Source organism: Lepisma saccharinum, chromosome 2 (assembly GCF_977018435.1).
Source record: "Lepisma saccharinum chromosome 2, izLepSacc3.1, whole genome shotgun sequence".
Lineage (NCBI taxonomy): Eukaryota > Metazoa > Arthropoda > Insecta > Zygentoma > Lepismatidae > Lepisma > Lepisma saccharinum.
In genome coordinates this window covers 48,783,461-48,806,653 of record NC_139230.1, presented here as the reverse complement: position 1 = coordinate 48,806,653, position 23,193 = coordinate 48,783,461, and the positions used below count along the sequence as shown (strand labels likewise).

At 37.8% G+C, this 23,193-nt stretch overlaps 1 protein-coding gene across 4 annotated transcripts in view; it reads left to right on the top strand.

Moving 5' to 3' along the window:
- LOC145984024 (uncharacterized) overlaps positions 1 to 23,193 on the top strand; it is a 509,229-nt gene that overhangs the window by 457,586 nt on the left and 28,450 nt on the right. For 3 of the 4 annotated variants that reach the window (XM_083117340.1, XM_083117337.1, XM_083117341.1), the window contains 6 exons: positions 5,814 to 6,152; positions 11,221 to 11,406; positions 13,320 to 13,412; positions 13,928 to 13,966; positions 16,790 to 16,994; positions 22,084 to 22,232. In XM_083117340.1, coding sequence (XP_082973466.1) covers positions 5,814 to 6,152; positions 11,221 to 11,406; positions 13,320 to 13,412; positions 13,928 to 13,966; positions 16,790 to 16,994; positions 22,084 to 22,232 — 1,011 coding nt within the window. The remainder of the gene's footprint in view (positions 1 to 5,813; positions 6,153 to 11,220; positions 11,407 to 13,319; positions 13,413 to 13,927; positions 13,967 to 16,789; positions 16,995 to 22,083; positions 22,233 to 23,193) is intronic. The other variant, XM_083117339.1, reaches the window with a different exon arrangement.

Sequence of the window (23,193 nt, the reverse complement as noted above, 5' to 3'; positions counted from 1 at the left end):
AATAATTCATGACAGGTTTACCTAAGGTTATGGATTCGGATCCTGTAATAGACACAGCTGTTCCTTTGTTTGTACCTCAACTTCACCTAAAGTCAACGTTTTGTTTGTACCTCAACTTCACCTAAAGTCAACTTTATATCCCAAGGTAACTTGGAGCAACTAGTGGTATGCGATTGCCTTTTATCGCAAGCAAATGTTTAACAATTCCATTGGCATGCGGTAAAACATTTGTACTAAAGCAGCAAGTTGCCTTGTTCTATCTACATTAAGTGTCTGGAACAGTTGTTTCACTATCGTAAGTAGGAGGGGGAGGGGCGATGGCGTTGTTGTAACTTGGGCACCTTGTAATCAAGTGGTCCTGGGTTCGATACCCGATGTAGGCACGTAGTGGTTCGGATCTCACTTTAGACAGTAGGTCCAGTCCCGATTAGCCTATCTATGCATAAAGTGGATTTAAAACAAGAACTTAAATAAAACAAAAAAACAACAACACTAAAACCAACGTAAGTAGTTAGAATGAATTTCAGTGCCGCATGGGAAAACTGAAGAGATCGGTTGTTACTAAAAATGTCCTGGAAATTATTTCTTACCTCGGGTACCACAGACGATGGAGCTCTTGAAACGTTTCGCGTAATGATTAACGTTGACAATTTTTTTATTTTTTTTTATCAGAGGTCCATATCTCACCCTCGAATATTGACGTCGCAGTTTGTCCAAAAGTAGGGTTTCAAAGGACAAGGCATACGTAGATATATTCTGCAAAGTTTAAATCTACTTAGACTCGGATAGACTAATCGGAACTAATTTAGAAGTGTTCCGAACCACTGCACCATGTGTTCCCACCGAGGATCAACCCCGGGCCCCTTGGTTACAAGGAGACAGCGATAGCTAGCCACTACGCAATGGGAGTTCCATAAATAATACTTCGTACACACACGATGTACATACGACTCCTTTATTTAATAATACAGGGTGGTATTTCAATAGAGGATGAAGGAATTCCCCTGGTTGTGAATTTTTGATCCGTAGTGGTGGGGAGGGACTGTTAACATGCATAATGCATATAATATCCCGATGATTTGAAAGAATTTGATTTCCGCGCACTGAAAATTTGCAAATGTCACACTGATATATCTACGCAGTGCTCTGAAGTGGCATATTTTAGTGTTGACCATTGAGTCACTCCATCTTGAAGTCGCATGCGATCATTCAAGTTTTCCACTTCCTTCAGGAAACCTACCAACCACTTGCATCTGGTGCTTTGGCAACGTTTTCTCAATTGTAACCGGAGAAACTTGAAGCGACAGTTTACATGCGACTAGTTGCAGGTCGGAAATTGCTCCATGTTGTCTTGGCGCAAAACCGCCTTAATACGTAATTAATAATGTAATCTTAGAACATCTACTTGACAGTCAAGTTCTAGTAATCGGTGGCATAGACATCACAGAAGGGTCGAACTGGTTTGTCACCCCCTCTCCAATGGAAATTGTATAGTTCCTTTGATTGCAGAATAAAGGAGAAATATTATTTATGATAAATGATAACACAAATTTTATTAAATTGGCATTCCAGTAGAATAACCGAAGGGAAACTTAGCTCGAAAAGTAGTGTAGAAATGCCGATACGTGGTCAGAACTCAGCGTTCCAAATTGTATCCCTTAATCCAAAGAATAAATTATTCCATGACAGTTTACCAAAATAAGCGTGAGATTTTTTTATATCAAGGATCACACGCAAACTATCTATTTTCTCATAACTTTCAGACTTTCCTTGATTGAAATAAATAATGGTTATGTTTAGATTTATTTGTTAATAGTTTGAAATCTGGAAAAATAAACAATTCGGCCAGACATTCGCTCGTTTGGTGATTCGAAAGGTATCTTCCAAAGTATACAATAATATTAGTTTTGTAACAATAATTATTGATTATTACAACTGCTACTAAATCAACATGACCCCCTCTCTTCCCAGAAAAATTCTGGCGACGCTTAGTGTCACGTTAGTTTGTGTAGGTCTCTGTTCACCGTGAATGCGTGATTGTAAACTAGCAAATAGTGTGCTGTAAAGTTAGGGTAATTAATGACTCAATTCCTTGTAGTAATTCGATTGACATCAACTGCCGTGATAAGCGTACCAAGTGACTCATTACTTGCCACAAAGATTGGGTTTTTATTTTCGTCAAGGTTGCATGAAATATTTGCATCCATTCGATTACTCCGCAGCAATCAAAGTACTTCGGAATGCAAACTGCTTCTGCTAGTAGTTTGTCCATAATAGGACTTCTTCCTGGGGCAGTAGTTGTCTTGCACTAATATGTTTTTGTAGCATGTAAAAGGCACATCAGGCTGTGAATTTTCCTAATCTTTGTATTTTTGGATGCTTCTATCTTTGGATATTTTGCACTTTATTCGTGCGCTGTATGTAACTCTTTCTTGGTGCATATTTTACTTCAATACTTAATTGGTCTGGACGCCATCCAAGCCGGAAAATTTAGCCTCAACATTCATTTCCGTCCCTATTTCCACGTTTTTGTTTTTCCCTCCCTTCTCAGTTTGAACCTCGCGGATTTCATTTCAACTGGAAAATAGGCCTCTGTGGCTGAGCGCGTTAAGTGGTAGGCTTTTGATCTCCCCACCGAAGTTCCCGGGTTCGAGTCCCGGCATGGGTGTACTTTGTGAATGTCCCTTTATTAGTTTTCATCTAATCACTTCTCATTATCGCGATGTGGAAGTGGAAGAAAAGTGACGTTAAATAACATAAATGCAGAGACATGTTTTCAGTACGAAGTGCTGGAAGAAAGCTGTTCTTACTGCGTAAGCAATGATTCAGCTGATTATATTTTTCCGCAGTCTGCACCTGTAGTCGTTGTAGGACCTTCATCCTACTATAGAATCGGACGTATTCTCATGAAAGATTCAAATTTGCTTGAAACTTATTTACAGAAACTACGTGCTTGAATGTGCATCTATTCAGATAGCAAATGGAATTTCCATTGTACCCGCATATAATCTTAATAGTGCTAAATTTTACATAAACTTTCAATAGAATTTTACGTTTATTGCGAGGGTTCTTCCATTCATGTCTTCAGTGCGTTCACTTTTTTGTTACAACTTACCGTTCCGAAAATGCACAGCTATAAATTAGTTGTATAAATATGTTGTTTTTTTTAAGTCCACTTTATGCACAAGACACAGTTTAAAGTTTGATCCGAACCACTAATTGACTCCACTGGGTATCGAACCCGGGATAAAGCGACGACATTACCTCTATGCCATCGGGGAAGTCCTTGTACGCAACGTTGTGTACCTTATCATAATAGGAACCTGCACACTGCTTGGACCCTCCCTGATATTGTAGTGCCTAATGCTGCTTCCTTGTAATCAAGTGGGAGAGGGTCCGGGTTCTATTCCCGATGGAGGACCACTTCAAATTTTAGGTTGTCCCGATTAGTCTATCTGCACATGGAGTGGACTTCCAACAAACTTTGGAAACACTGTTGGAGGGTTAAAGTTTGGTTGCAGCCACAGGGTGCATTCATAGGGGAGAGTTTTGATCTTTTTGTATTATGATTTAAAGAGATTACCATTCGACAATAGTTTTCCTTAGAGCGTAAAATTTCCAATCCAAAGTTGAGGTGTAAGGGTAGTACCCAAATGTCAACCTCACTTTCACAGCCTGGACTGCATTTTGCAGACTAACGAGGCTCTGGCGTCTGGACCCATGGTCAGTATAATCCTCTATGGGACTTGTGTTGTGTGCCGTCCATATGCGTTTGTCATTGTCCCTTCATTTACTTCATCTCAGCTTAGGACATTTCATCCTCATCTTCGCAATTGTCCAAAACTGACAGAAAGGCGAAGCAAATAAATTCAATCAACCAATTCAAAATCAATCGATATGAAATTTCAAATCGAAATTTTTAAGGAGTAGGGGCACACTGTACTACCCACCCCCTTTTCTCCCCCGCATTTCCTGTTTCCGCATCACTCGGGCTGCTCTACGACTGGCAATAAAGGAAAAGTCGATCACGTCTACTTCTTGATAACGTGCCAGAATTTTATAGGAGAACCGGCAATAAGCCCTGCCCAAGATTTAATGTGCAGGAACTACGAGGACTTGACTCATTTGCCTGCTTCATGACTATCGCTTTGTATGGAGATTCCGTCATTGCCGATAAGAGAACAATACGCGCACGGAACTCGAGGAGACTAATAAGTACATGCGGAATTTGAAACCAGTTATACTGTAAGGTTTTTGGTGAAAAGAAGGCTGTGGTTAAGTGATTGAGATTTTGCAGATACAATTATTGACCGATGTGTATGAGTGAAAGTAGTTTGCTTGCTGGTTTTTTTTTTAGCTGAAATATTCTAATGTAGCTGCTAAATCTGCAATTGGTGTCCGGTTGAGTTTGTAGATTTTTCAACGGAGAGATTCATCACAGTATGTTGTTCAGGTGTCATTCCAAATTCGAAGTAGTGATTGAATTCGTTGCTAGAACGGTAGTGTATGCTTTAAAATTGTGTGGCTTGAAATTGAATTTCTCAAATATATGCTATGCTTATTTCCAGGAACCGGGGTGAGTAAATAAAGCTAGGATTCCCCCTTCCCACCACCACCACATGAAAGAATGCCAAAAGGATATCACAGTCAGTTTTGTTGATGTCACTGAAAGTGCTGATGGCAAAGTTGCAAATACAGTATTCATACCACTTAGAGCTCCATGCTCCTTACCGGTTAGTAAATATGTACAAATAGAGACTGGTTTCCATTCTATTCAAAACTGCATCCTGATCACATCGAGCCGTCATCATGGCGGAGTGGTAGTGCAACGCATCATAGTGCACCATAAGATCACTCATCTTCATCGTCGCCATTAGTGAAAAGATAAGCGACGTTAGATAACAAATTGAAATCACAACGAGGAGAACTTCAAGTTCTTACTTAAGAGAAAATCGACACGAGTAACGTTGAAAAAATTCATTTTGATGTACTCTGTCCCAGGAATCTGTAGAGCAAGGCGGCGCATAACGGTAGTGAATGGGAGGCAGCGAGTAGAAGGAGCGATGCAGTGCGAGCTGCTTCAAACTGTGGTAGCTGCAGCGGCGTTTCCCCCTCCATGTACTTGCTTCCCCTCTCACGATTTAATAGATCGAGCCCTCACGTGTCACTTCTTGCGCAGAAGACTTACTTTCGTTGGCTTGCTCCAGAGATTCCCGGGACAGAGTATAGGCTACCGCTAACATTTTTATTTTTAAAGAATGTAATATTTGTGGTAGATATCTGGTAGATATTCGCATGCATTTGCTATTGAACTCTCTCCCACCCCCACACACTTTAATCGCGTGTAATTTCTGAACACATGTCTCACAGAAGAATAAGTGTTATTTTATTGGAGCGTCTAATTTGTTTGTTCGTGTGTGACTATTAAGTTTCGGAGTTGAACACGGGATTGAAGAAATGAAGCTTCCGGCGATGGGTTACAACGTGAACGTCTCGCTCGCTCTTATTTGCAACATCCTAGCTTCTGAACGATTCACGAAAGGAGTTAAAACCGCAGTACGGTTAGAACCGGGTAACTTTACAATAGGATTAGGTTATTGAAAGAGGTCAAGGAGACTATGCAGCGCTCGTCCCTGACCTTGCCTCGCCGGCACCGAAGAGCTTCCGGCATCGATCGCGCTGTTCCTTATCGATTTCGCGCTCACTACGAACCGCCGTGACCCAGTGCAGACAACTGCAGTCCCGCCAAGTTTTATCTCGCCCGGTTCCCACTCCCGCACGCTGACTGAACCGTCGCATTTTGACTCTCGTAGGTGGACGTTCGGAAGCTGACGAACAGCTTCCAGGAAAACCAGGATGCCGCCAAGCCTCGCGCCAGCCACGACAGCCTGCCGTCGGTGAAGCACTTGAGGAGCCAGTTCGAGATCCTGCCGACGAAAATGAAGTCGTCGCCCAGCTCGTCCAGCCCGAGTGATATCTCGAATGGGACCGGTACCCCCACGGCACCCACTACGCCAACCACACCGACTACACCAACCACCTTGGAAACCACGCCGGATGAAGCCGTGGAACCAATAATTGATCAGTTCCCGCCTCTGGACGAGGAGAAGGTTCGAAGGCGACCACGTCCGACTGGTCCAAACTGGGATCCGGTAAGTAACAGCAATCTCATACACCCTTCTTTCTTAGTTTTTGTTGTATCTTTGTTGTTTAAGCGCATTCTAGCACTTTCCACAGATGGCCAGTGCAGAGAGATATTTTTGGGTCACATAAAATTTCAAAACACACACATAATTGTGAAACCAGGCACGTTTTTGTTTCAGTATACACTTGATGGAAAAGTATTTGATAGATGAATGGTTCCAGGTTTATAGAATTCTTTTTTTTTTTAGTGTCTTGGAAGTGAACTGTAAAATTACACCTGTTAAGAGATAACTATCAATACCAACAGGTGACTGGGAGTTTGGGGAAGCCAGTTTCATGACCTAAAAACAAACTAATTTTGGTTTCCTGTTACAAGATGATATAAATACACACTTTTCTGTTCTTCTCTCCTCGATAGTGTAGTGCGGGGTTCCCAAACACGGCGCCCTTAGTGTTTCAAGATTTTTCCGCGGCGCACAAGTCAGAATGTAAGCCCTACCCAACACTTGCAACGCTCAAGTAGTGTGGTTAACCTAACCTAACCTTGCCTTAAGTTAATAAACACACATTTCAAATTCAGAAACATTTTATATGTAAAAAGTACTAAATACGCACATATTTGGAACAATCATTTCAGAGAAAATAATGGAACATTTCGTGGCACCCCTGTAAGCCAGCCACCGGAGCACACTTTGGGAACCACTAGTGAAGTGACTAACGTTGTAGCCGTGTAATTAAGGTGCCCTGGTTTCGATTCCCGATGGAAGCACATTGCAGTGTGTTGCGGTTCTCGCTGTAAACTGTAGTTTCAGTCCCGATTAGCCTATTGGAGCATAAGACGTGAAACAAACGTTGTCACACAATTTTCTGCAAGAAAATCTCTCATATTCGCACTTCTCCAAAAGAGGTTAATATTTTGTAGGTTTCGATGTTACAGATTTCTTTAATTCTCGATAATTAACTACATATTTATAACATAACTGTCATTATTAGAATTTTTCTGTAGTTTTGCATAAATTTGTAGTATTAACTTCATAGTATCAGAATGTTCAATTGCCATTAAACTAGAAAGATAAGCATTTTCAGATGTAACTTCTGAAGTTTTACTCTTTATTTTACTTGATTTACTCAAGACTTTATCGTGTCCACTAATTGCAAACTGCGTTCATGGATTGATTTTGTAAACAAGAAGAAATATGAAGTAATGAAATGTTGAATTGTGGAACTTGTTGGGCAAATGCCACATTCCTCTTTACTTAGTTTTTAAGGAATATACTTAAATCTTTGTCATGAGAGCATTTTAATTAACGTCATTGTTCTAATTGTCGGTTATATTTCAATGTATTTTTATTTCTACAAAGTAGAAAAAGAATTATGTACTAGATTATGTCCATTCCATATGACAGTTATGTATTTTTTTTACCGAGGGGGAATGCTGAGGCAAACTATAAAACTTACGTCGAAAGCCTTTTCTCTTTTTTTTCATTTTTGTGTGATTTTCCGCATTTTGCATTGCATTTCCGCACGTTAGATCAATCGCGATAATTCGCGATGCAGTTGGAATTGATGGGGATAAAGGCAAGAGAACATCCAGCTAGGACTCGAACTCAGGGCGAGATTGTCTATCAGTCTGTGAAATTGACTGCCAAGGTGACAGTATGCATGCATGGATGGATTACGGGGGGGGGGGGGGGGCGGAGACGTCTTAGAGGCGTGGGATGAGCCCCCGTGACATCTAAAACTGGGAATGGTACAGATGTGAGGAGGGCACCAAACCCTTCGCCGTGGCGGAGTGGTTATTACAGTCCGCTAAGACACCAGGGAGCCCGGGTTCGCATCCCGGCCTGAGCATTCTTTGTAAGTGTGTCCCTTCACCCATTTAATCATATCATCACTTATCGTCGCGGCTAGCCAAAAGTTTGAGAAAAGCGACGCTAAATTACAAAAATGAAATCAAAGCTTCGCAGCTTGACGAGACCGAGAACCAGACTGACTGCTCTATAATCGAGACGATAACGAGACTGGTGATATTGAAAATGTTATCCTTACCAAATTTACTTTGAGACTTCAGGCATACAACGCCAGCCATGTCTGATTATTATAGGCAAATTCTATATTTTCTTTGTAGTAATTACAAAGCAAATTGTGAACCTGTGTTGCATGTTTGCATACATATTAAGGATAAAATCACGCTTTCGAGGGCTCGTATCCGATAAAACCTTTTAGATTTTAATGATCTTAATGATCTCTACACGCTGTGAAAGTTTTGTGTCGTGACAACGTTGTATTCAAGGTATATATTGCGAGAAGAGACCGACTAACGTCGTTAAAAGGTGACCCGGGGTGGGGGCACTGGCCCTTTCGAAATGCTCACATGCCCTCTCCCAAATTTTCCATGGTGTTGTGAATTTTACTTTCGTTACAAAAACCGTCCAAATTATTTATTACAAATAATTTCCATGCAGATCACTAGGGAAAGGATTTTAAGGTGCAAAATTATTGTCGGGAAAGTGAATACAAGGTTCTGAAAATGTTTTCAAAAAGGCGCAAAAAAAAAGAAGTGCTGATAAAATGCCTTTATTCAATGCTCTCTTTTTCTGCGCCTTCTGTATATAATGCGCGCGGACCGCAGAGAGAACTGAGGTTTTGCCGAATAGGTTTTGTTAAAGTTTGTGTTTTCTCCAGCGGGTTTTGCTACATTATCTTGGGAACTATTGAGACTATACAGGATTTTATGTAGCTGCTCAAGAAGAGGGAAAGTCATTTATTTTTTGTCCAATTTTTTAACAAAACATGGAAGAGAAAAGGCGCTGAAGCATCAAAGAGGGGTTAAAAGGGGGAAAAGGTGCAACAAAGTGTGTTCATTTTACTTGATTTGATGCCCTAAAATACATATCTCAAAAGATCGGTATGAGATCACAATCTGTTTCATCTTTCTCTCTCTCATATACAGGGTGGGTCAAAAGTGTGGAACCGCCCATATGAAAGACAAGCGACACACCAATCCAATGTCCGGATACATGATGTGGGCAGAGTAGGGGAGATCATCCAGGCCATGTTTGGCCGCCGTCTTGGGGGAAATTTCATTTTCTTAAATGGAAAGTGGTCACGTGACATCACATTATGCTAGTATTTGACGAGAAACATGATGGTGTGTTCAGTTTTATCATAAACTTACTTGTCCTCGTGTAATAAAGTTGCTTTTCTGCCTCTTAGGTTATTTATGGCAGTGATGAAATGGGTGATGATCCTAATTCTAATGTTCTGTCTTAAGCATTTCAAAATCCAACGGTGAACGATGAGAAGATAGCAAACTTTTAGAAAGCAACAAATTACACAAGAACGATTAATATTACAATGAAACTGAACACACAATCTTGTTTGTCAAATTGTAGCCCATTTTGATATCACATGACCACCTTTCCATGAAATAAAATGGTTTATTCCAAGATGGCGGCCATCTTGGTAGCATGGCCTTGGATGGTTTTTCCCCTCACCCACATAATCTTTCGGGACATTGGATTGGTGTGTCAACCCCCCTTTTCCATAAGTGGTTCCACAATTTTGGCCTACCCTGCATATATTATTTTAAAACTACTACTATATATTAAATACTTTATGAGACGTAAATTGGCCATTATGTAATTAATACTATTATATACTCTACAGGAAAATATAAATATAAACTATAAATATGTATCGAAATTTGACCTCCCTCAAACATATTAGCCTCGCTACATCCCTGCCTTCAATACAGATATGGATGTTTACAACCTGAGACCCTGGAAAATCTTGTTTTGATACAATCCAGGATTTTCGAATGAGCCGGGGGGGGGGGGGAATGCACATATCAGTCATTTTGCCATTTTTCCGCCTTTGATGTTCTTTTTTTTTTTTTTTTAGAAATTCCGGGCCAAAGGGTGGGTGAGTTATGACCCACACCAACCCTCCCCCCCTTGGCCACACCACTGCTTCCATGCAAATGGAAAGAAAAGGGGGAGCAATCGCCTTCCATTGCCATCTAAAATTAAATGATAATGCTTCAAAAAGTAAAGTAAAAAAAAAAAAGCAAATCGTTAATTACTTTTTGATGCCAAAAATTAGTGTTCACACTTAGAGGCGATGTCTAAAACTAACCCTGTCAGGTAGGAACTATTTAGAGGAAAATCACCTCTACTAGTCAAGGTAATTACTCAGACACTGCCCTGTTGCTGTGTTTTTATGACACTCCTGCAGTATAAATGAAAGACTGGTGACGAAAACAATCAAAGTTCACTTTCACTGAAACCTGGCAATTTAAAATTGAAAGTGATACAACTCTCAAAGCATACAATATTCATTGAAATGGAACTGATTTCACCATCACGTTCTATGTTTTAATCTATAAAATGGCAGGTTGTTTCAAAATGCCGAAAGTAGACTTGACTGTTCTTTTCCTGAGCCCATCAGAGAGCATGCTTTTGAGGATAAGGTCTACATTTAAGCAGTTCCTAGAATGTAAGCTGTAGCAAAACATTCCCTTTAGAAAGCGGTATGAAAAACTAAATCCACCTCTTCATATTTCCATGCATGTACAATGTGCAATTATATGGCCCTTTATTTTTCATACCCACTCTTTTGACAATGTTCAATACCAGTGGACCACTCACTCCCTAGACAGGGGTAGCACAGTGGTTTATCGAGAACTTACCATCTGGGGAATGTGAGTGCAAATTTAGAGCCAAAATAACTATAAATTGGCCCTTTGTGAAAAATTTTAGGGGAGTGTTGAGGATTTTTTTTGCAGTAGTGTTAGGGGGTGTGGATAAATCGCTGGGATAACATGCAATACTCCTGGGTATGTGGAGTGTTCACCACTGCATATAATAGTGAAATTAATCTTCATAATAATTTGTGTATGGAGAATGATGACGATGTGCAATGTGCAAGTTAATAAAATTTCCCTTATGTACTTGATACAGAACTCAAATGATATTTATGCAAAATTGTATTACAACACACTGTATTCCATATGCTATTAGGATTATTGCTGATTTGTAAAATTCAAGTAATGTGATGGTTCTGGTCTATTTTTAGACTCCAGTTCTGAGAAAGCTCTATTTGTTACCTGAACCATTGAGGCATGTTGCACCTCAGCCATCCTACGTTAACATTGAAGGATATCTGGAGAAACTGCCATCAGGAAAGAGGAAGGCAACATTTTGGAATGCTTGGAAGAGGCGCTACTTTAGAGCAAAAGATGGTTTCCTGTACTGCTACCAAGTAAGTGCTGAATAACTTTGCATCATAGCGAGTCTTACACTAATATAGTATCTTGCTTGTATTTTAAGTATATACTGTATTATATGCCTTTGCTTGTTTCTGAAGATATCTTTAAATATATATCCTCAAACTCTATGTAAATTAGTCAAATTTGAATTGGCTTGTGGTGTAGTCACGCACCCTGCCGGCTTGTAACGATTCCATTAAAAGTCAATGTATTCATTACCAGCCGGAAGTGTACGTGACTGTACATCCCCTTTAAACATACATAGAAACTTCTGGCATGAAGTTATTTGGTCTTATTTCTTTAGTGGAGCAGTTATTTTGCATCAACCATGTAATAAAATTGGTTAGTGTCCTAACTGAAACAAGAACCTTCTCACTTTGTTATTTACCTTGATAAGCATTTCAGAAAAAACGAACTTCTTCAATTAACTACTAATATCATGCCCAGGTATTCAAAAGTGCTGCATTGCCACAGATACAAAAATAAATAAATTAATTAATAACACAAAAATTCATCTTACCATTAGAACTGTTTTTCATGCTGAAAATTTAATATCTCAGGAGCATATTGCTGTAGTCAATTGATGGTCCCTGGTTCAATACTTGGTAGGGGCACAGTGCAGTGGTTCAGATTCCACTTAGCCTATTTGAGGTAACAAGTAGAAGTTTTTATTTTCTTCAAAATTTATTTTGACTTTTGTCTTTAGTGAAATTCATTTAAATAAGGTTTTGAAGATGTTACTAAAAAAACAAAAAAAACTTAATTTTTAGCATATAATAAAATCCATAAGTTGTATACAACTAGAGGAATGATTCAATCAATTTTTCTTGTATAAAATCAGAACATTCTTTATCACTGGTTCTCAACCTTTGAGAGATCGTGGCCTGGTAAATTCATATTTTATAAGACAAGGGCCCGGTTCAAACAAATTTAGTGTAAGTTGGAGCCATGAGGCTATTCCCGAATTTGAGTCTTGAATACCATTTGAAAATAAAATATATTTTTACAATGATTTATTTGAATATTTCCCTTTTGGTCCCTCGACAGAAATCATAATTTGAAAATGTTCATGTATATATATATATATGTATATGTATATATATGTATATATATATATATATATATGTATATATATATGTATATTTTTTAACAAATGAGGGAAATATTTCTCCGTTGCCCATCAATTTGCACACTATACGTTCAAAATAATTTGCAGTGCCTCTCCTCATGGGGTGTTTCCTCCATGCAAACACCAATAAAAATACAAGAAAATGCTTCCCTTAGTACAGTGTTTCTCAGACCGCCAGGCCACGGTCCTGTACCAGGCCTTGGAATCAGTTATATTGGGCTGCAAGAAGTTCTCTTGAAATTTATTTTAGTTTTCTAAGCATTTTTTCATAAATAAATATTTTATACTGGAAATATTCTGAGGATAATAGTATATATATGATTGTATCAAAAATAACCTTTTGCGGCCTGGTGCAACTGATTCCAGGGCCCAGTACTGGACCACAGCCTGGCAATTTAGAAATTGCTATATGCATTGTGCATATTGGAAGTAATTTAGTTGAAGAAGAAAATATCTGAAGAGACACAAAATATTATTATGTATTGGCATTTTTTCAAAATGTTTATTATAACACTTCATTTATAATTGAATTCCAAGCCAACTGCTTGTAATTTGGAGATCTGTTGCTACACTTGATTAATGTTCATTTGAAGATGTAAGATTTTACTTATGTATTGTGATTATTTTATACTGACAAGCCTTTCATCAAAATGGGGCAATAAAGATTGCAAATGATGCTATAGGAAGAGGCAGTAAATTTTATGTAAAATATTACTTCTATAATAATAATTTCGCTTGTATATCATACTGAATTTAAAACCACGTGTTTCTTTCTAGAGCCATCAATCTGAGTCACCTCAAATGTCCTTGCAGCTGATGGGAGGGAAAGTAGATTATCTGGAATCTACCATTTTAGGAATGGAAGATAGAGTAAGAAATAGTGAATTGTTTGTATATCTGAAATTTTGCAAGTTAAAATAATGTAGCCATTAAGAATGAATTTGCAAGGTATTTTAGTGCCTTGAGACCCTTATTTTTTCCTCGGTAAGGGTTGGCAGTGATTTACAGGAAAAATAAATTAAAGAAAATTTGATATCAAATAGATATAGTAATTATTTTATTGCAAGGGTTCAAGTTGCTACATTAATACAACAAGATCTTTTTATATTAATTTGAAGTATTTCAAAATTGCTCTATTCACAAATTATGATAATATACATTATAGAAAAGTAATTTTCAATTACAGTATTACTAAATACTTTTTAATAAGAGGATTTCACTGTATATGTAATTTGATATTTTATTCTGGACATGAAATCTGGGACATGAATTTTTCCAGGATCTCGTAAAAACAAAGTTGCATGTGGTTATATTTATTATGTACAAATGTACAGAAATTTTGTAGAGGTTTCTTTTTCTAACCTGGTTTTCTATATCCTCTTTAGCAACCTGTGGTGTCAACCATGTTGGGTATTGATGATGGGGTAAGTTCTTAGTCTTTAAAACTAAACTTACAGTACTGCCATCAGTTTTCTTGGAACTGTAAAATCTATTTAGACTGTGTGTAACATTATTAATTCCCAATTTAATTACCAACCAACGTGTGGTTTATACTGACTGACACAGCCAGTCTACATATCACCTGGCATTAGTGGTGAGGGGTAAACTGTAGGGAAATGTGTGGAATGTGTCTGTCTGAAACTGATCTATGTAACCATAACTCAGGGAATGAAGAATTGTTAATGTGTGTATATATATTTAAGTATTTAAGCATGATTACGTGGAGTCTATTATTTATTTATAAATAACCCATCATTAACAGATGCGGCCCTCTTTGATAATACAACATGCATGTTTATAGTGGGATATTAATATAACCCACTTCTGAATATACAAAATGTACTGGACAAACAACTCTAAAGTTTTTAATTATTGCATCCATTTGCAAGCTGTAAAGCACAGAATGAATTAAGTTACCTAATTGAAAAAATCAAACTTGTTTCACAGAGTGTTAGGCAGTGTAGTAATTGGAAGAGGTAATGGGAGACATAATTCCCTCCTCTCTAGCTATTTTTTTCCAGTGACAGTATTGATTGATTGAGTTGGTGTTTTAATTCTACTTTATGCTCTGTAAGGTTAACGGGACTGGACCTGCAGTTTAAAGTGGGATCTGAACCACTATGTGCCTCTATCGAGGAGGCCCTGCAGTGACAGTAGTAAACCTGTATGCAACTATACTTTTGTAATCCATTCCTCAACTAGGAAAATAATTTTCTCCCCTCAATCATGGTTATTATTTTAATAATTTTATTTTCATTGTTCATCAATAATGTTCAGCATTAAACTTTATTTTCGATTGGAAAGTGAAAATTGTACTAATGGCATATAACTATTTGGGGAGGAGTGGGGTGGAGTTAGTTCTTGAACAGTAAACTGTACAACAATCGTTCTTTCTTTGTGGAGTGCAGCTTACATTTCATTCTTACTGAAATGTCATAATTTGAATTCACTAGTAAAGGGTGTCTAATAAAGATGGGAAATTTTTGAAACTGAGGTGTAGAGAAGAGAATAAATAGTTACAAGAGATTTAATCATGCAAATGAATACAGAGGATGCCATTATACAGCACTGAAGAGATGGATATGTTTGTCTTGAAGATGACGTCCAGCAGATGAAAACCATTTCTGCACAAACGTCCCTGCATCCTGCATAACTCAACATGTCTACATGAATCTAAGTGATTTTTCAGTTGTAACAGATCTAGTCAAAAGGATCTTTGAGGAAATCGCCCAGAATCATCCACCATAGGCGACGGACAGCCCAGTCAATATTTTTCAGAAACAATAATAAAAATAAACCTCCTATTTTTTGGCGATTCTCAGTTTTATGTGCAACAAAACTTTTGACATTGACAAATACTTGCATGCCTATAAAAGTAACTAATTTTGGGATACTAACTGATGAAGTTTAGAAAAATAACCCTTATACACTTTTATGCGTAGGTCATGTGCTAGGTCATCTTTCCATACCTTTGAAATTGCCAGGCCTATAATGAATTTTTTTTACCCCATCTGTTCATTGAAGAGAATAATTTCATTACATCTAAAAGTCTGTGAACCAAGAAATGATCATAAAATAATTCAATCCACCCTTGGTAGCTCGCTATGCATTTTCAAATATGGGAAGTAGCTCCAGGTCTCTGAGAGTTTGGTGATTTCTACTCTAATCAGCACCCAAATACAATGAAAGTTCAGCAAAATGGTCAAAATTGGGGGGGGGGGGGTAAAAAAAAGAGACTAGTGTTCAAATTTGTTTATAAATTTTTTCTTTCCACATATAACAAACTTAGAACTTAGTGAGTGACAGTAGTAAATCTGTATGTTCCATTAACATATCTACTGAAAATATAGTGCTTCGGAATGATAACAGCTTCCAAATAATGCCTATATTGATGTACTTGTGTTTTCCTATAAATATGTATACTCTCACATAAGTCATTTTAATTATTTCCTAGTTGTGGAGGCTTTCATATTAATATGTCAAATTTATTGTAACAAGTATGATGTAGGAATAAAATTGTACTATATTTATGGGAATACTTCGAATTTTTCATTAAGTGTATTCAGATAAAGTTCAAATATCATGGTACACCTCAAGTGTGAGAGTAGCTTGTTATACATACTTTCATGTATGGAATGTTAATTTTGATATTTTTCAGCTAATGATTTGGGTAATTATGTCTTTGCAGATATTTTTAGTACAGATACAGTGCACACCATCATTATTGCCTCATTTTAAAATATTCATATATAATAATTATATTGTACTGTGCATCTTGAACTGCTTTACAGATTTCAAGTATGATATTCCTGTATTCACAAATTTCAATTTTTAATGTGGAATGTTCTTACTTCAAATTTGTGAATTATCACAAAGTTTGCTTTCAGCATTATTCAGTCCTTTAATTTTTATAATTGGTTTTGAACAAAATGGACATTTTAAATTATTATACAATTTAGTATATTGTAAATTAACTTCGCCTATGGTATAAATTGACTAACATTCCCAAAATACTAATTGTTAACAAAGTGGGCAACAGAGCTTAAATGTTTCTTGTACAATCATAGTAACAATGTAACAGTTTCAATGCAATTCTTAATATTGGAGCAGACTAACAAGAAAAAGGTACAAGAATGAAGCAACATTACACTAACACTAACACCTAACTAAATTTTTAACGAGTTTACATTATATTAGTAAACCAAGGTTCTTAGTTGCTTTCCTAACCTGTCTTTCTAATTCTGCAGAAAGGACATTACGTTGTGATCAAATGCTCGACAAGGGATGAGACTGAAAGGTGGAGATTGGCTCTCTTGACTCACATGGCTGAGAACTTCAGTTCAACATACGTTCAACCATGGCCAATTCCACAAGATCCAGCACTGATTCTAGATACGATTGTAATAGATCTTGGCAGCAGTTCTATCAGAGCTGGAATTCTATGCACTCAGCGTAAGTATCTACTTTGTTTGTTAGTTTCGTTTTCTATTCAGAAATGAATACATATCTGGTACTTGGGACATCTGACTGCCACGTGGAAGACCTGGGTTTGATTCCCGGGGTGGGTGATTTAAGGTCTAAATTTTTCCTGCCTTGTCCCCACATAAAGTGGCTTCGGAGCTCACCCAGCCTCAAATCAATGGGTACCTTGGGACAACCCTGGGGAGGGGGGGTAAAGGCAGCTGGAGCATGGTGCTGATCACATCACTTCCAAAATTGCAAAAGGCATCCCCTAAATGTGCCTTCATGGCAGGGTGCTAAATGCACGGGGAACTTTACCTTTACTTTACTTTCCCCTTTCTGTCACTTTTGGCTTATTGTGCAGATGAGGATGAGTGATTATACGATGAAATTGATGGAAGGGACACTCGCAAAGAATGCCCAGGCCAGGATTTGAAACCCATAACCCCTGGCATCATAGTATGCTTTGTTAACCACTCTGCCATGGAGATCGACACTATGAATGAAATCAGAGATATATTGGTGTAGTACAGCTTTCTTAACATAATATTAGTTTAATAATAACTGGTTGAAAGAAATTTGTCAAATAGCCATATATGTATACTAGATGTCAACAATAAACTTGCCTAGAAAATTTTTCAAAGCTGCTTTTCAATGTTCATAAGAATTAAATAATTTAAATCGGTTTACTTCCATGAGCATTTGAAATTAGTTTGAAGTTCAGTGTTTTTCAAACTTTCTCCCATGGTGAATCATTTAAGTGTGCCCAACGTGAAAAATTTCACATAGTCTACCTTGTGTGAGAAATTTGACTCCACCAGTTCAGGATTTTGAAATTAGTGCAGTGTAAATTTATTATTTTTTACTGGTAGTTCAGAAATAAATATTTATTACTTTCAAACTTTGCTTTTGGAAAAATTAAAATCTTTCCTGTTGCCTATCCACATACCACCTAGAACCATGCTGAGGACCAGTAGTCTGTAGATGGCTCTTTGAGAAGCTTTACTCTAGATAATCCCAATACAGTGGAACCCCGATTTTACGTTCCTCGGTATTACATTTTCCCGCATTTTAAGTTTTTTCAGCTTGGTCCCCTGAAAAACGTAAAATCGAGGTTCCACTGTATATTGAATACGTTTCTATCCCTTATAAATTTCCATACTTCATCCTTTAACTCAGTATAGTTTTACACTTCTTTGTGAAGACTATATTATAAAAATAACCTAATTATTGAATGATTATTATTATTAATGGTAATTTTACCTTATGGTGGATATTTGTGTTATATATTTGAGACATTTGTTTAGAAACTAGTTTTACAAAAATTAATATTTTCATGGGGACCTACAGTTAGTATACATAATCCTCTGTAGGTATGTGTGTTTTCCTGCCTTTTGTCCTTGTGTGTGTTGAATGCCCGTTTACAGCCTGCATGGACCATGCATGTAGCTATTTTCTTTTTTGTTTCTTTATAGAAAGGCTTTTTCTCGTAAACGGCTGTGCAAAATATTTGAACAGTTTGATTAAAGCAAATAAAGAAATATATGGAAATTAACAATTTTCTGTTTCTGATACTGTGTATATGAACCTACTATGGAAATGTTTGTTGAGTGTGTTAATGAAACTACAAAAATTGCAGTAACTTTTCTTCCAGTGAAAATCAAACATCCTGGATGTACTATATATTTGTAACTTAAAACATTTTTTTGTAGTCTTTGTAGCTGAATTTTGGCAATATGATTAGTATTTTGTATAATTGTTCTACACAGAATGTTTGCTATTTTTGTCTATAAATATTATTGAATTTTAAATCAAGAGAAATTTACATTTTACATATTACATTTAGTTTCTTAGAGCCTAATAAACACCATTAAATGATTGGGAGATTAATGTACTTTCACCAAAAGTGATTCTGATAAATACCTACAAAATCCTTATGTACATTATTTTATAAAATATTGCTTTAAAGTGATGTTTTTTTAAAAAAAGTCACCTGATTTAAATCAATCCACCTTAATCTTAAGTGATATTTTGTCATGCTTCTCTCCAAATTTGATCCATCCAACCCATAGGGCCAACACTAGAAGCAAAATTCCAGAAATTTTTTCCATAAGCTGCCAACAATGCCTCTTGTACATTATTTTCAATGCAACTTTGCATGGTAGGAATGTACCACTGTTACATTTTTTTCCCATTCTATCTGGTCTATTGTGGTGGGCACAGGAGCATGCTGAATACTATTTTTTTTTTTTAAATTGATTTTTCTTCCATTAACCTCTTGACTACCACTATGTATGGTCCATACGTAGTTGAGCCTGCATGCCCTCCTACCACTACATACTGGTAATATTGGCCGAAAGGGAAATATTCTTGCATGGTAATGGCCAAGAAAACGTATGAATGTTTCTGGTCGGGAAGGACCGAAGTCTACGTGTTGCTGTGACATCATTTGAGCATGTGACTATCACAAGCAATGAGCAAAGCATGCTCGTTATGCCATCTTTTGCTGAAAGTACATAACCGTGCTATTGAGATGACATGTGTGTTTTTGCTTTGTTGCATATTTTGTAAAACAAAAGCAGAAAAATATGGAGGAGAAGGATAGTAGTTTGTCGGATTATGTTCTGGAAGAAGAGGAGAGTGACTGTAGTGAGTCTGAATATTCAGATATATCCGATTTGGAAGACTAGGCAAAGTCTGTCGAAGATTGGACATACGTGAACGATCCTTTCATTGATGCACATGATAATGCATGTCATAAGTTTAAGTTTCAAAATGACTATGATTTTCATCATGGCTGAAGAACTGTCAACACCTGGCAAATGTATTGAAGCATTTTTTTTTTTCGCATGTTGTAATATATTTGTGTACATGGACTAACAAGAGAGCTGACATGGAGTAGTCTAAATCAGATCATCCGATATTGACAGTTCTTTCAATATAGTTTGGATTTTCATATTTTTTCTTGTGTTTATTTGTTTTTCAACACCCCTTTAGATGTGTCTGATGGGGGTACTGAATAATGTTAATTCTAATCATTTGAGGGCTTCCCCGATGGTGCAGTGGCAGCGTCGTCGCCTTGTAATCAAGGGGTCCCTGGTTAGTAACCTGGAGGAGACACATGACACAGTGGTTTGGGTCCCACTTTAAACTGTAGGCCCAGTCTCGATTAGCCTTATTGAGCATAAAGTGGACTTAAGACACAAAGTCAATCAAAATAACAAATATAATCATTTGAATACAAAAATTATGGAATTAGCAACTAATATGATAGATGATTTGCACTATCGCTAGGTGTTGCCTAATGCTCTCTGCATAGCATGGTCCCTATATACAGGCTGGGATTCAAGAGGTTAACTTTCATTATTGGAAGGTACAATATACGGAGTGTTTCTGTGACCATCTTGCAGACTTGCAGGGATGATGGAAGGGAACAAACTCAACAAAATGAGGTAGGGAACCCTGGGCCAGAAATGCCCCAGTCAAAAGTTAAAAGCCAAATCCCTCGAATTGCAGGCAACCATGCACAACATGGAGGGGTACCATAAAAGATGTCTTAGGAAGTGGAAAACAAACAAAGAAGAATCTCTGTAGTGTCTTTAATGAGTAGTAACTGCAGCCATTATTGCAGCAGTTGTTTAAAGTGACACCCGCTGCCTCTATACAGGCATGACAGCATCGCAATAAACTCTTGTTGCTTCCACTCTAATATCCCAGGAGTTGTTTGGACCAGATCACAGGCTGCAAGGATTCTTGCCAAGAGTTCCTCTACATTACTCACAGGTAACACAACAGTAGACAACACTTTTGACATGACCCCACAAAAAAAAAACTAATCAAGTGGGGTCAGATCAGGTGAACAGGCAGGCCAAGCAACAGGTCCACCTCTCCCTATCCACCGCTGAGGGAAGGTCTGCATCAGAATATCACGAGCACCAGCTAAGAAGTGGGCTGGGGCTGAAACCACATGCTTTGGCAAACTAGAAGTGGGACATGTTCCAATAACTCGAGAAAAACAGTGTACACTGGTCTAGTTAATCATGGCGGTAAAAGATACGGACAAATTAAATGTTCACCGACAATGCCCGCTCACATGTTTACAGCAAATCTTGATGGTCCTACACGATTGAGGCACGGGGATTTTCATCTGACCATGCATGGCTATTGCTACTATTCAGCATTCAGTCTCTCGTGAAACCGGCCTCATCAGTGAAAAGCACACAGGCCTGGAACTGGGGGTCGACCACACAGTGCTGCAGCAACCATTCACTAAGCACGACACAGGGTGCGAAATCAGCTGGACCCAAGGTATGGACACACTGTGGATGGTAAGGGTGCAACTGCTGCTCACTCAGAACTTTCCAAACAGTACTATAAGCCACACCAATTTCACATGCCACAGCCCATATACTAATGGATGGTTGTCCTTCCACTGCTTCTTCAAGGTCGGGTGTCCTTGCAGTTCTTAATCATTCTTGCTCATGGAATTGAGGTCGCACTTGCCCAGTTTCCCGTAATTGTTGGAAAAGTCTGGGAAACATGGTGTTCGCTGGATGTCTGGTCTGCATCGTGGATACATGGTCCGATACAACCTTTCTGCTTCCCTACAGTTCCCATTTGCTTGTCCATACACAAACACCATATCAGCCAGTTCCTCTAGCGTATACTGATTGCAGCCACGACACTCGTGCTTCTAAACTACACACATCGAGGTTGATGTTACGTCTTCTCCAGGGCATGCACGGTGGATTCTTTCACCTTTCTGTTATGGTTCCCCTCTGTGTTGTGTATGGTTGCCTGCATGAATGCACCCTGTATAAATATCACCTCTGCTAAAAGCCCTGTCATTCTGAAAGATAACCAATTTCATCTCTCTCTGACAATTAGTGTCAAGTTTGAAAACCACGTGCTTGTAAAGAGGCTATCCATGCATGTGAGGCTCCTTCCACTAAAGGTTAACCTTAAAATCAATAGTTTTTAGGTTTGAATTTTAATGCTGCTTTTGTGCCAGCCAAACTTTATATAAATGCAAAATTGTTACATATTGCCATGTGTGTATAATTACTATTTTTTTTTACAGCATCGTTGCCTCAGCTATTTTTCCCAGCTGTTGTGGCAGTAGATAGAGATACTGACAAGAAAGTGTATGGCTATGATGCTCTTGTGCCTGAAGTGCGCATCAGAAGCACTCTTCAGCACCCTTTGAGACCATCAGAGAAAATCACGAAGGTATGCAATCTTTCAGTTTGGTACTCTTGTCATTTCAGTTGTGAACACTTTTTCATTCCTCTATAGTCTGCAACTTGTGTTTGAATTGGCAAAACTTTGGGTTAGCCATGTGTATATAGAAATGGAAAGCTTTTTTTAATTTTCATTGCTGTACTAATTCTTTGAAATGGTACTGATTAAAGCAGCAGCTATACAGCACAGTGCTACACAAAACTGTACCGTTTGATATTTTTGCCATACACTATGAAAGATTTTCATGGCTACTGCACATCATCTGTGCAGTGTTGCCAGTTTGGAATCCGTGGTACAGTCACGGACACTGCACAGTCACTTATAAGGCATCTTTTTCCATTGACTTTCAATGGAATCGTTACAAACTGGCAGTGTCCGTGACTCTACATGCCATAAATTCCAGTTACATGTGCTGGAATCAAAGCACAATTTACATGTTCAGTGGTATAAAGTTCAAGGTAGAGTAAACACAAGGAAAGATTTTATGTGCAGAGAGGGAATGTTCAGAAACTTGAGTCCTTAATCTCGCATATGAAATTTGAATTTGAATTTTATTTTCTTCCATTGACCCTCGATTAAAAGGACATGGAAGACGTCAAGATACATAATGAAAACTCCATCATAACAAAAAAGAAGAAACATTGTGTAGTACATTACATCACTACATGTATACGTGCTGTTGTGCTCCTGGTAAAACTCGAAATTAGTGGGAAAAAACTCTGAAAACCTGCCACAAATGCCTCACATACTTTCATAAATAACTCGGAAGATAGTGTAGTTGAGAAACCAGTAACAGTAAGGTGTAAAACAAGGAAAAACCGTTAAAATGGTGGTCTGCTATGATTGTGAAAAAGTTAAGTGGGAATTAGAAAAACTACAACTTGAACTGCAAACTAAAAGTGAAATTATAAGAATCCTCGAAGATAAATTAGAACTGTTGAAAGGAAAA